General features: G+C 42.3%; 1 protein-coding gene across 1 annotated transcript in view; it reads left to right on the forward strand.

Moving 5' to 3' along the window:
- nrg3b (neuregulin 3b) overlaps positions 1-15,208 on the forward strand; it is a gene marked incomplete at both ends in the record, with an annotated part of 185,185 nt that overhangs the window by 155,828 nt on the left and 14,149 nt on the right. Inside the window, 3 exons of the mRNA XM_079293078.1 lie at positions 4,555-4,628; positions 9,777-9,803; positions 13,303-13,405. Of these exons, the coding sequence (XP_079149204.1) occupies positions 4,555-4,628; positions 9,777-9,803; positions 13,303-13,405 (204 nt within the window). The remainder of the gene's footprint in view (positions 1-4,554; positions 4,629-9,776; positions 9,804-13,302; positions 13,406-15,208) is intronic.

Raw genomic sequence — 15,208 nt, forward strand, 5'->3', positions numbered from 1 at the left:
GGGCATAATTTTACCCTGTTTCCAAACTTTATGCTCGGCTAGAAAATCGTATTTACTGCACAGACATGTGAGTAACATTGATTACCTCATCGGGTCTTGTTCATTTTCTTGTAAAACGTTCCCTATGTGCAACAGAATTGCCCATTTTATTGCAACTGGTTGTCAACAGATGCTGTTAAAAGTGAGAGGAAATGATCAATGGCCACTAAATATTGTGTATCAAAGAGTAAGTTACACGCCTGAGTTCATCCAGTCTACTCACAGTAAAACTGTAGCTCATTTGGACTTTTTTTATGTGACATATGGATGCTAATATGCATGGGCGTCAGGGATTAAATGAAAAGTTTGGTTGACACGATCCCACACCCATCCCTTCTCTCCTCCTTCAACCTCTTTTCCCTCCCCTTGCACTCAAACTATCCTCCATTTTTCTTCATGCTAATTAACAGGAAGGGTGGTGATTAGTTCTGAGGCAGCGCTCCCCACCCCTCTGTCATCCTACAGACTCAGAGGTGTGTTTTCTCCGTGACTTGAACATGTGTTAAAGGCAGCTGGGTAGACACGGCTCCGGAGGGGGGGGGGGGAAACATGCTCCGAGTCCTGCTGCTCATGCACACAACGGCTGCAGGACATAAACACACACACACACACACTTGAGAAAGCTGTCGCAATATACCCCGATCCACACAAACACTTCTGGGTTCTCTTTGCGATTTCTCCCCCTTTTCAGACTCACACGTACACGAACACAAGCTCTTGTTCCCCCATTGCCCTCATTGGAAGATACACGCCCAAACACATACTCAAAGCGCCTCATCATCTCACGTTGTTTATCATCCATTCGACGCAATGTTCACACAAACACATTCACAAGGCATTGTTTGCATCTCACTGAGGGACGGCTGAGCTTGTTTCACAGTGCAACAAAGATGGAAGGAGGGGAGAGATGGAGACTCTCAGACAAACAGAAAGCAAGCCCAGCCGTAAACAGACAGCCAGACAGGCATTCTGCCGTTGGGTTCGTGATTCAGAATGCTAACAAGGCGTCTCAGCTCACACCCAGGGAGAGAAGGTGATACAGGGCAGAGCCAGGCAATGGCAGGGGAGAGACGATTTACCCTTGAAATCTGTGTGGTCGCATTGGGTTCCTCCCTCAATTTTTACGGTACACCATTGGCTGTTTGAGTGTGACTGGCAGTCTGACAAAAAAGGGACAGTGCTTGAGTTTCATACCAAACCAGGGAATCAGTTTTTTACTGCGAACCACGGGATGCACAAAGTTTGTATCTGGCTACCCGGAAAGTATCAGCATCAGCAACGCTCTCTGTTTCCTGTGATGTGTGTTTGGCAACTTAACATTGGATGTAGGATGAGTGTGTGTCAGAAACTTCAGCTTCTCTCTTATTTGAAGTCCCACTGTGGCCTTGTATTAATTACTTCCGTCAAAAGCAGCTTTAATTTGCGCATCATTTGACATTTGTTTTCTCCATATTCCATTCCACTGTAAAACGTGTGGTCTGATTTAATGGTGATATTCTGATTTATATTTTTTCTCAAAGCGTTTTTTTTCAGATCACTGAATTAAATCATGTTGGCTTTGGCTGTTTTTATTTTTGTAAGATGCACACTGAGTGCATTGTGAACAATGAGAATGCAACTAATGCTATTCAGCACAGACACTTGTATTGTACTATGCTGTGTTATGCAAATGATGAACAAAACCAGCCCTCGCTCACAAATGTGAACTAGAGCCGGGTAATATGTATGAATAGAAGGAACTTATCTGCATAACACGGTTTTGCCAACAATGAATTCTTCAATTAGTTTGGTCATCATATCTGTTCTACTAAGGAGCATTTCCAATTGTCAGACCAAGACATTGTCATATTATTGTTAGGTATTATTGGTCTATTAGTAGCTCTGTGTGCTGCTCTATAGGACAACATAACAACATATTCTCGTTTATTTGTTTCTACGTGCCAAAGACTTTGCAGGAGTCATTTTTTTCAGTCCGATTAAAAGGTAGAAGTCTGTCTGTGGGAGAGACAATAACAGGAGAGAATCAACTTCTTTCTCCCCTTTACTTGCCTGAGCGGATAGCTATCAAGGTTTTTTTGTTTTTTACTTTATAGATGAAATGAAGAGTTTTGAGGCTTTTCAAGGGTATTTTTCACACATCAGTTGAACAGTAATGAGTTGCTCTGTTTAAAAGGTGCAGTTAGAGAGGTTTTATCGCCACATAACACAAATTGACTGTTTCGACGATCACGCCCTGCAGCTTGAGAGCAGTGCTGATCTCTGTGAACGGCACTGAGATTGCAAAAGCTTTTCAAACTCACTTTCTAGCACACCCATGATTTAAAATGTTTTCTGCATCTTTCAATTAGATTTTTTTTTTTTAAAGTGGCTATAATCAGCATTTTTTATAATTACAATGGAACAAATGGCTACATGTGATGGGAGGAGAAAGGATGACTTTTAATGAAGAACGACTCAGCAGATCAGCTGTATGAAGAACTGCAATCTCTTTAAAGTCATTGATTGAGTTTTCTGGCACCAAACTTTACTGATTTGATTAACTCACCACGCTCTCATATTCTGTCGTTTCCAGAAGCAGCAGGCTGCTGTTTTCAGCAAAGAAAAGCGCTACAAACCCACTATTAGCTCTCCAGCACCAAAAGACAGACAGAAAAACCACCTGGTGAACATAGTGGAACGTTTAACAGTTAAAGAGACAGATGTTTCTGGTTGATGATAAGAAAAAGATCTCATTAAGAGTGAATATCACTTGCCAAATAGACTTAATTGATGAATAAAATATGTCAGTGTTGTGTTTAGAGATGCTTCTCACTGTCTCTCAGTGGACAAAAAATCACTCAGTATATCTTAAAAGCTTCATCGAGGCAAAAAAGAACACCAAAATTGTGCCACCTAATCTTCACGACACTTAACTTACCATAGTAGGAGCATTTTTGACTTTGGAGCCACGACATCACCAAACAGGTGCAAAATATAGACACCGAGTGAAAAAAGAAGATGCAGGTGCATTAGCACCACTGTCAGCTTTGAGCCAGCACAAAATATGAGGACCATATACAGTATCCTATTCATTTGCATCAACTGTGCAGTTCCACACTGCATTACAGAGGAAATAGGAGGTATAATAAACTACACTGAGCTGAGACACACTGAACAAATGGAAGCTGAAACTGCAGCTTGAGATGTAAAAACTTTGTTTTCACTCTTATCCAACTTTAACAACTTGTGATCTGCATTGCTTGCTCAGTTTGTTTTACATAGCTCAGTTGTTGTTGGCATTGTTGTTGTTTTTATCAGATCGTGAGCTGAGCGACTGGTCGACTTCTGCCCGTCACTCATCTCAGGACATTATACTGTATGTGAGAGAGCGGTGTCACTGGTGGAAAATGTGCCGGACAGATATTGACGGATAATGTGTGAGCAGCAAATCCCTGCAGTTTACCTACAATATGTCATTGACCGACGGAATAGAGAAAATATAGACAACTCTGACATATCGCTCACTCAAGTACAAGTTTATGTTGACAGAGACACATCAAAGCAAATCCCACAATTGTCTCCCCTAAGCCGTGAAAGAGCAGAGGGATGGATCAGCCCACTGAATGTGCTCAGTGTGGCCACTACTGACGATAGGAATAAAAAAAGCTCCTAAAAAAAGTCCTCTTTGAGACAAAAACTATTGAGGATTGTGCCAAACTGGGGCTGAGTGCAGAGGGACAACAGCAAACTTTATATTTATGACCTGATTTTTTTGCGTAACTTCACAAATTTCATTCTAACAGAACAAGTATGTTATTCAAGTGTTTTTTTCCTTCTTTAATTCGTTCAGGTAATAGCACAGGATTGGTAAAAATCCTCAATCATTCACGGGAATTATACATGTATGATAATGTCGAACGATGAGGGTATTGCTGAGATATTGCAACATACCCAGCCAAACTTGAAAATGTCATCATTTCGCTGGATATATTTATGACAGTTGCTGAGGGATCTGCAGGCGTCAACAGTGGAGAGATATTTAATTGATGATGAAGGCAAATATCTGGACTGTGCCAGGACGTTGTTTATATGAGAGTTCCAACTATGGCAGCTTCCCTTCCACTGTAGATCTTGAGTTGTCTGCATCACGCCAAGTACTCTCCATCCCAGTACCCCATTTCTTCCACTGGGACCTGGCATTCCTGTCAGTCATGTGCTATCAGTGAGGCTGCAGACGCTGCTTAGGCCTGCCCAAACTATCTTCCCCTTCCGTTCTCTTTCTTCTCACCCCACCCCTCTCGACAGTTTCTGTGTATCACCCTCTACCACCTCAGTCCACGGTGAGCACTCAACGTTTCACCATCCTTTTCGTCTTCTTTCTAGGTTTCCTCTTCTCAACTTTCCTGATCTGGAAGTCTTCAGCCGATAGTTCATGCTGTACTCTGGTACTTTTTGCTTGGTTTGTCTTACTGCTGATCTTGTTCTCTGTCTCTCTTTTTCTCTCTCTCTCTCTCTCTCTCTCTCTCTCACACACAGGTGTAAGGAAGGCTACCATGGACTACGCTGTGACCAGTTTGTACCCAAGACAGAGGCTATCTTGTCAGACCCAAGTACGCTCTCCTTTCTATTTTACACCCTACTATATCGGTGTAGTGATCTGCGACATGAAGTTCATTCATAAGAACAGATATTTCAGTTGCTGCATTATTATCGATTTCCATCCAGTCTATTTTTTCATAACACGTGGTGATACATTTACTAATACTGTCATAATGTGGATATTTCCATTTTAATCTGAATTTGGACATTATTACAGCACTGAAACATGATTTAGTTACAAGAGACAGTCATAATGCATATCATGAGACTGCGTTTCTTTATTGGCCCACATAGGCACAGAGCTACCATTTAGATATTAAAACATGTGCATAAATCCTCCTGTATCTTTTATTACAGTCTTTAATCTGGCTTTGCTTTCGTCTCGCTGAAAGGAAGGAATAGTTTCCTATTCCTGATTACAAACTATTCCCCAGGAGTCTTTGAAGCCCCATGACAGCTGTGTAGAGTAGTTAAAAAATAAAGCAAAAGTCAGAGGTACAAGGAAGAGAAATTGGTGGCCCAGAGCGTTTCCCATGAGGCTGCGGCTTTACAAATTCACACTGTTTTATGGAGTGACTTGGCTTACCTGCACCAAGAGTCAGAGAGAAAACTTACCTTCTATTGCCTTCTGTTTGATGTCACCAGGCCCACTGAGAGTCCATTAATGGGGTCACAAGCCAGTGTCACAAAGCATGTTTCTTTCTCCCTCATCGCAGCCAGTTCTCACAGTGGAATGTATTTTATCTTCTATAGGCAGACATCAATTTCCGTGCGTGTCCAGGTCAGGAGATTTTATGTTTGCTCTTTGAGATAAACTGAGTTGTATTGTTTTCCACAATAATGGACACCCGAGGAAACAAATACAGCAGATTACAAAACATTCATGGTACATTTGCATTCATTTAAAATGTATAAGACAATACGCCTTCAGAAGGCAAATTCTAAAATATGCTTTGTTTGTTGTAAAAGGTATTGTATGCACATCGTTTAAGACTCTGCAATAGAATATGCTGTACATACATTTGTTGATATTTACACATTTAGAAACTATATTTCCTGCAGTCTATGGGCATACTGAAAACGCTTCAACGCAAAATGATTCTTGGGAAAAGATTCCTATTTCAAAATATAGCAGGATTGAAGCAGAAAATTGAAGTGGATTGATTTTGTCAGTCAATTAAAGAAACAAAAGACCTTTCAGACTAAAAAACTGTGTTTCAGGAACATCATTTCTTGAGTCCTGTTGGGGTAAAAATATTCAGTCACCTTGACCAAAAAAATCAAGCATGAAAGAAAGGTTTGACATCATTAATGTTTGGGTATCTGGGGTGCCTGCTTACCCACAAACTGTCAAATAACCTCAAATACAAGAATGAACCTGAAAATGAGATTATCTCCTTAAAGTATTGTCATTATATTACATTATAATAAAAGAAAGTTACTGTCTCCAGCTAAAACTACAAACAAGTGGAGTTCAAAATACCTTGGGGGGGGAATAAAAATGGATTCAAATAAATGTATGGAATAACATTTCCACAGTTATTACTGAATGTACACAAAACTTTGACTTTATGTATACTCTCTAAAGTCAACTGTTCATCATCAGAATCATCCCCATCCACCCCCACTGCATACACTACATATATATAAATATATATATATATATATATATATACACATCCGGCGTCCAACAATATGATATGATCTTAAGTGCAGCCTTGCCAGACTTGTCATGAAAATATAAGAATCTCATGGAAAGCAAGGAGTTAGTTGCTAATGCGGTGAGCATTCAAACGTTGCCGGCCTGTTCTGAACGAGTGGAACGCTCGGCCTGCTGTGTTGCTGCTTGCAGCTTTCTCGAGAACCGCTCATCCAAACAACTTTTACACTCGACACTGTGCTTCCTCGAGGCATGAGCAAGGGAGCTAGTGAGAGTACACTCGTTATTGGGGTGCAAGAGCTCTCTTTCTTCTTCTTTTCTTGAAAGTACTGGAGAAAAAAAAATGACATTCATATTACAATATACAATAGCTAAAAGGGAAGAAGAAATGCTCATTAAAGCTTTGTCAAAACATGTTTAAGAAATCTTAATCAGTCGTAATTTTGTATCATGAACTCATCCTTAACATCTTCTAGCATGGGAAAAAATGACAAGTACCCCACGCGTGCACGCAAGGAAGCCTAATTTGATCTCTGTTGAGACAAAGTAATCTAAAATGTACCCAGATTACCAAGGCTTTTGAGGATTAGCCTGCATTCTGAAGCCAAATCATATGATAACATGCAGGCATACATGCACACACTATCAGCAACTACAAGTGGGACGAGCTCCAGTCAAATTCAATTCAGTCCAGTATGTGTGTCAGTGTGTGTGTGAGCGGGTTTGTTTTTACATGCTTGTTTTACAAGCAGAGTTTAATACTACATCTTCAGCGTTGGACACAAATCACACGCTGGGAAGAGCAAAGTTTCATCTGCCACGCACATTTTTCTCTTTTAACCTTTCGTTTTTTGGTAAAAAATCAATCTCTGTGTCTCCTCACAGTCACAAATCATCATCGCCTCGTACGCTTTGTCTTGGTATTGACTGGCCGCAAGGCAGCCACTCAACAGAGCAGTCCTGCACTGGCTTTGCACACACACTGCCACTCCGTCATACACACATCCTTACAGAGGTAGAAAGACTGTCGCGCACATCTGAAAAGCCCAGGAACAAAAGGACAAAGAGGCTCCCTGTCAGGCACTATAACTACTCTGCTGTGAACTCAGCCTTGGAGATGAGATGGAGAGAAGGTGCCATGGTCTTGCATATTGGTGCACAGTGGGAACATGGCGGGGTGTTTCATTGAAAACATGGGAGTGTAGGAAGGCTGCAATATAGTCTATGGGACAGGTAAGGGCATGCAACTAATGTTGGTTTAGTTGTGCTGGTTACGCCTTTGAGGCTACATATGTGATGTTTGGTGGAAGATTGAAGAGGAAAGGGAGGGAGGCGAGCCGGCTTTTCGTTTCAGCTGATTTCCAAAGAGGAAGTAGGCAAGCCTCAAATTTGAACTATTTATCTCTGCTAGACATTAAGTCGGAGTAAGTAGCCGCACAGGATATTGAGTTCAATAACACACACACACACGTTGGCTTCCCAGTTCCCTGCTCACTCAAACGAAGGCGGGGATTAAGGATTTGATTCACTTCTGCCATTGTCTCCCACCTGCCCGTTTTCTGCCTCTTAATCGGGCCAAGAGCCTCTGACATAATGCACAGGTATTCTTCACGCTTGCTCAAGGCTCCCACAAGACGGCGTAAGTGATTCCCAGGCGAGCTTTGAGTTGCCAGTGCATGGGATTGGGAGCCTGCATGTATTATGATCGGTGTATGTCTCCAGACAAGGCAGTGCCAGAACGAGGGATGTGTATCAGTGCTGTAATGACATCATCTGCACAGGATGTGACAGTCGGGGCGATTTAGAGGGGAGGAAAGTGTTGGCTGTTGCCATGGGCAATCACAGAGAGAGGCTTGAATGGATAATACAGATCAGGCGACATCAGTGAGATGCTGCATTCACTTCTTTGGCCTTGCCGAGAGTTTGTTCCACAGTGACAGTAAGCGCCTAGCAACTAAAGTGTCGTCGGCATCTTACTCATGCAGTTATAACTCAAAACTCCCAACGGCGAAAAGCATAATGCCCGCAGGCTAGAATTGACTGTTTTGATCATTAATTTGTGAGTTGTTATTATACCGACTATGAATCAGTAGGAGAGTGTAATAAATAATCTGCGCGATATAATCTGAAAAGGATGAACTGACATTGTGTTCAGTAAAAACATGATGACACTTACTTCCTATTTAATTACAAACATGAATTCATTTGTTCATCGATTGATTGATCAGGGGATTTCAGACCTGCCTTTGTTTCTATTTTCACAGGTTATCACAGGAATCGTGGAAATCCCCTTCCCTCATTAGGAGTCTGTTAGGCAGTCATAGAGTAAATACTTGGCTTTCTATTGAACACCAAGGATCAAATGCTCTCTGAAACGTCCCCTAAATCTTCTACGTTTGCCAACTGTATTTCAAATGTGACCATTCTCAATAAAAATACCAATTTCCTCAAATCACACCCCTTAATAGAGCGAGATGACCTTATGCAATTATGATAAATCCATTCATCCAAATGTTCATCGGTCATTTATGTGAAACTCACTCATTCTCTGCGGTGTTTTTATTTTTCCTCATACCACTGGCTTAACATATTTTTCCCAATGTACAATCAAAATGCATCCGAGAACAGATGTTGTTTTTTCTCTCTGTTAGCCTTTTCTATTTCTTTTTTTTTATTTTGAGAGTGCCCGCTACTTAATCTGTCAGGAGCTTGGCAAGCCACATTCTATTTAAAACTCAGACCACCTCTGTCAGAAAAGCAATTACGAGTGAGGGTTTTCATTTTAATTTAAATGAGATTACATTACAGTGACATGAAAAAGGGGCACTGTCAGGATGGAAAGAACACGAGTCCTACTTTTTATCGGTTTACCCAGCACTGGGACTGGGGAGAAAAGACTTAACTGCATGAAGAAGGACTGTGTGTGTGTGTGTGTGTGTGTGTAGGGGAGACAAAAACATACAGACAAGAGTACAGCATATGCCTACAGTTGCGCACGCATGTAAACATGTGTGTTAGTCTTAAAGTGACCAGCTATTGACAACTACTGCGACACCTCAGGCTCAAATCAATACATAAGCCTCGTGCAAAGCAACGTCGGTGACATTAAGCGACATGATATGTCATTTTCAACTTTTATTTTCATGATCCTTCCTCTAATCCTCTCAGCCCCCATATCTTTGTTGTTTTCTTTCTTTATTCAAAGCCACTGTAGGCTGTGTGAAATCAAAGTGTGTCTCGCAAAAGCACACCAAGCATCTGGGGCGGCCTGGCTCATTACCTGGTGCACAAGGGAGAGCCGTGTCAGAGAAAGCCGTCAAACCAACTTTATGGTCTAGTTGCAGCATGTGTCTCTCCCTTAGGTGAATTCTGAGTAAGATAGTGGCACATCATGTTGTAACTGTTTTATTCTCCCCCCTCCCTCTCTCTCTCTCTCTCCTCACTGTTTACCCATTCCCTCCCTTCTCCTCATGCTGCTATCTGGCCGTGAATGGAGCAGCGGATGAACTTGGGATTGAGTTCATGGGTAAGACAACTTTTCTTTGACTGTTTGGAGAGTGTTCGTTAATGTGCCTCACGTCTGTGAAACACCACATACCAAACACACAATACAGCACAACAAGGCCGCTCACCTTGGAAAATTAACACGGGCCAGTCGCCATGGAAACACCGTTGTGGTGAATTCAGAGTACGCTTTCTGCATGAAGAAGAGTGGCGATATAGACGATGGAGAAGTAAAGACACAATGCAGCAGTCCGCGTATGTAGATTCAGCTTAGCAGCAGATCCTGAATCTGTTGCATTTTATAAATATTGTCTTTGTTTTCAGTGATCAAACGGTCTATACAAATGCAATGGAAATACAATTTAAACCTCTTTGGGTACCTTTCAACCTTCCAGGGAGTTAACAAATCTTTTAAAAAAACAAATTATCCAGCTTTCGTTAATAATCACACGCTGCTCCTTGTCCAGAGGGAATATACAATCGAATTGTACACCGCCTCTACAGTACCACACTCGTAGCATATTCTCTTTGCCATCTATTCCTCGCTCTCTGGCTCCCTTTTGTGCATACATGATAACCAAACATTGCATGCTGTGAAGCTTTCCATTCGCGTGGCTTCATACACCGCCGTCACACCACACACTTCCACCAGGAAATAGCAGGCGCTCTGAAAGCAGACGCCTGCCCTGCACACAACATTCCCCAGTTCAGTGATTTTAATCTGGGGACTAAATTAGTCCAGAATGCTCCTGCGGGTGGGCGGATGCATTAGAGAAAATGAGAACAGGATTGATCGATTGATAGCCGGACAGATGGCAGACTGAAGTGCAGGTAGTTTTTTTTAGCCTGTGAAAAGCACTGTGCATGCTCACTTGCTTATTCATTGTGTTCCATTGTGACTTCCTCTTCTGCTTTAGAAATGCATCTTTTGATAGCTGTTATACAAGTCCAATATGTGACATCTAACACCGTCAGAATACATCAAAGCTCTGGTTGAAGTGGGTTTGAGTACGCTCAATAATCTTGTTTTTTTTGTAATTATTTTGGGCCCAGCTGCTGAAGCTCTCTGTGTTTCCCTAGTTTGCCCTGATGTATTTCAGGCAAAATACCCCTACCCATTTTGTCATGGATACTTTGGCATGATCTTCATCGTAGCATGTTTTCCTGACCATGTATAGTGTGGTTGCTATATGGCACAGCTGGCCATATGGGATTGTGTTGTCCTCGTGTCCATATGACATGGCTTAGCCAATGTAGCTGAGGATGCTCAGTTCGTTCCGTTTCAGCATTCAGCAGAGCTTTGTAGACAGCTGTTTTTATGTTCAGATTTTGGAAAGGCCCATGTCATCTATCCGAACAAGGCAGAGGCTCGTCTCAGGTGGTGCCGCACATCATGAGCACTGATGATGTGGCGGCAGGAAAAGATAGTTCCCATATGTTTCAAAGATAGAACCGTCGAGAGGTCATTTCACTGATGGTTAAAGGCTGCAGGGACACAGATATACAAGAGACAGATCACTCATGAACAGAGGCAACTTCTGTTGTTCATTTGTAAAGCATGAAAATATGCACTGCTGTATCCCAGAGGAATTACAGGGTGCTCAAGAATCAGTGAGTCACAAACTTGTTGACAGATCCACTATCACGTCAAAGAATACGCCCAACATGTCAAACTAAAGATCTGATTGGTTGAAGAATATGACAATCAACAATATCGTCCCCATTCACTTAAACTGCACTGGATGCAGGTGAGACTCTGCAGGCCTGGGTCTCTGTTCTTACCTCGAGGTGAGATCTGATTGGATAAAAGCTCTACTTAAAACAAGCTGCACTGGAAGCAGAGCAACTGAGGAAGACAGTAGCTGTGCAATGAGAAAATAAGATCATGGGAAAATATTTTTATAAATTACAATACATGTGTATTTAAGAAAAATTATGAAATTATAAAATATATACAGCTTTGTGATTCTGTTTAGGCCAGCAGAGAAGGCCTTGCAGGCCCTGACGGCCCACCACTGGCACAATGTAAACTCACTAAACTAGTTAGTCACACTCCAAATTGCTCTTGTTGAGGTCATAATATGCCAGCCAAAACAACAACATTTTGAAACCTAATACTTTAAGCCGATTATTTGCCAAATTATTGCACCACAAGTATGACCAAAAGTATCCACAAAGCTGTTTGTCAGCTTACCAGTGTTGAATAAGCAATAGTGTGTCACAGCTGACCAGCCCTGCAGCATTTCTTTACATTGGCTCTATTTTAATTCCAACCCAGCCTGCCTCCTTTTCACAGGAGCTGAGTGGGCAGTATAGACTGTATATCTCCACATATTGTAACTCCAGGTCATGTGCAAATGGTATATTCATCTTTTGCCAGAAGCATTCTAATATTAAAAAGGTTTCCTTCCAGTTTGAACTCAGTTACACCATACCACCCTTTGCATGTGTTGCTGCAGCACTGATGTAATGCAGAGGAAGAAAATAAATGGAAAAATGGTGAACAGTGTGCTTGGTTGCACTCCAGTGCGAGCTAAACGCAAGAGGCTATCCAACTGTGCCCTTAAAACAAGAGTAAGGGGAAGTTGATAAACCAGGGTAGACAAGAAGGGATGAAGAAGACCTCCCAGGACAGTTCTCTGACAGCGTAAAAAGCCACAGACAAGCCCTCAAAGGTCATGGGGGGGGGGGGGTGTGTTCTGCACTTCACCCTGCTGTTGTCATGTTGGTGAGATCAGACACTGGGGGGATTTATTGTTTTTGATTGATTGAGTAACGTCACAGGAGGTTGTGTTTAAGGTCATGAAAGACATTGGGACAGAGAGAGGTCTATCCAACTCTCCGCAGTGGATCAGTCACATACTTAGTAGTTGCAGGTTTTAGACTGTGCTCATTTTGACCACTACAGGCAATTTGTTTGTGATAAGCCAGTGCATGTCCCACCGTCACCCTCTGCACTATGCAGCTCCTCAGTCAGACAGATATCTGCTCGGATCAACTGCTGCTTGTCCCAGTTGCTTGTGACCGTAAGCCTCTTCCGTTGATGTGCAGGGGTCTGACAAGGAACTCCGGGAGCATTCATTTGCTGCTAATTCCCTGTCGCCATCAGTCTCTGAATGAGGACACGCATACAGTAAACGCACGCACGCACGGTGTGGCCCCTGCTGTGCAGACAGTCCACCGTGTTGCCTGCTGGGTTGTGTCTGAACGAAATGATTACCACACTTCACTTAGCACATGTCACTGAGCCCTGCCTGTGTCTGCCATGTCCCTATCCCATGCTCAAACACTGACATTTACCGACAGCAGCATCGGTCGCTTTATGCTAATGCAGATTGTGGGCGGATGTCTGTGTGCGGCCGTGTGTGTGTGTGTGTGTGTACGTCCGTCCGCTGTTTGTGTGAGCTCAGTATGTTAATTCATGATACATTTCTTTCTCCCGGCTCAATCACAGCCACAGCGCATATCCTTTGTGTCACGGTAGAAATTCTATGGCCTGAACCGTATTCTCTTCTCCGCAGAGAGTGGTGACACTTACCAGAGGCAGGTGCTGTCCATCTTCAGCATTGCCTCCGGGATCTGTCTTCTTGGAGTGGCGTGTATGGCTCTCTACCGCCGCAACAAGTGAGTGATGCAAGCCAGCACCACATTAGTAGAGTATGCCCCCGGCTCTGCAGAAAGAGCACTTTACCATCATGGCATTGAGCCCAATGAAATTCTAAGTGTGCGTTAGCGAGAGGATATTTTATCAGGGCTTCAGATCTAAATTGTGTAGGATGCATTTGGGACAGATACTCATGTACGATTTATTTGTAAAGTGGTTTTAGCAAGCAGGTGGGTCACAAAATGCACAGATGAGGCAAGGGCTAGAGCAACTCCAAAGAAACATTAGACCCTAAGAATGTGTGTACGTGTTCGTGTACCTGGATAAGAGGGGTACCGGGCCACACGAAAGTTTCCCGCCAAAGTCAATTACTCACTTCAGGGGAAGACAAAAGAAAAGCAATGTCGACAAAGTGAAAGTAATGGCACAGTGTAAAGAGGGAGTTAATGTAGCTTGGGTTAATTGAATTGGTCTTGTTAAACAAAAATGAGTTTCATTTTCAGTACTGCAGCGCTGTAAGGCGTGTCAGAGTGACCAGAGAGTCCTGGCTCAAATAAATGAAATGTACCGGAAATTATCCAAACCCAGACTCCTTATTAAATTGAACCGCTTTCCCCCAAATGTTGTTTGACAGTTTAGCTTCTCCCGCAATGAACTCTAAGTGTATTCTGCGCTTCAGCAGCGACCTGGAATTTCATTTGTATCAGTACTTCACAGAGAAGATTAACCAGCAGTTCCTTCATGATAGCGTGTGAACGCTATACAGAGGAGTTTAAGTTAAGAGGGTTACTTCTGAATATTTAAAGACTGAAATAGTTAATAATGTGTGGTTATGAAATGTTGTAATAAGGCAGGATACTGAAGCGCTACATATCACAATAGTGCTGATGCTTGCAAAATAGCCTCAATCAGTCACCGATTGTCATGGATTGGACTATGAAATTAACTTCAGTCAGTAATAATACTGCACCATATTGTATAGCATGATTTAGTAAGCTTATGTAATAATTGAGCACACCTGAATAAAAACTGACACAGCCAAAGAACATTTATTGCTCTGCTTTAAGTAGCAAACCAACAGTTAGTCACAGTTTGTTGTCCAGTTTACTCATTTGCTTCTTCTTGCCCATGTGTTACAACCCAGCTCGTGAAAGGAAAGGGAGGCAACATAAAGATATGTTTGGTAAAAATAAAGTTATTTCATTTCATTTTAAGGAGCTTAGATAACACACAAAAACGAAAATGTAGGCAAACTACAAATGAAAGGGGCTTGTGGGTGTTCAATATAAAAGAGGACTCTTAAAATAAGAACTTACTCTAAAGAAACCAAAAATGGAAAATAAAAACCTCACGACCGGCCAGTATTGTTTAGAAGTAAAATTAAACACAGTTCAATACAGCACCCTTGCACTTTGTGTCTCTAAATGACAGAATCCCAAATGTGTGTGCATTTAGGGATTAAAACTAGGCCTGGCCCTGTACACTGGTAGCTAGAGAGTACCTCAATCACTAATCACAGAGTCAAGTTAACAATTAACAATAGCTTTGAAACAATGACAAAAAGAGGCACTTGGGCCCACTTAACCTCAGCTGCCTGTCAAGCTGTCCAGGCATTTGAACGTTAAGTAGCAATCACGATCCCCGGCTTGTGAGACAGTCAGAGATGAGCCACGCCTCAGCGGGAGGGAGCCAATTGAGGACAACACATCCCATCAAGCATACAAATCGCACTACAAGAAAGGTTAAACACAATGAACACGTTGGGCTGTCTTCGGCGGTGGCTGCAAGACCGTGTAATTTACTCCAGAGGCATTTCACCTGAA

Source organism: Melanostigma gelatinosum, assembly GCF_949748355.1.
Source record: "Melanostigma gelatinosum genome assembly, chromosome: 21".
In the NCBI taxonomy this organism is placed as follows: domain Eukaryota; kingdom Metazoa; phylum Chordata; class Actinopteri; order Perciformes; family Zoarcidae; genus Melanostigma; species Melanostigma gelatinosum.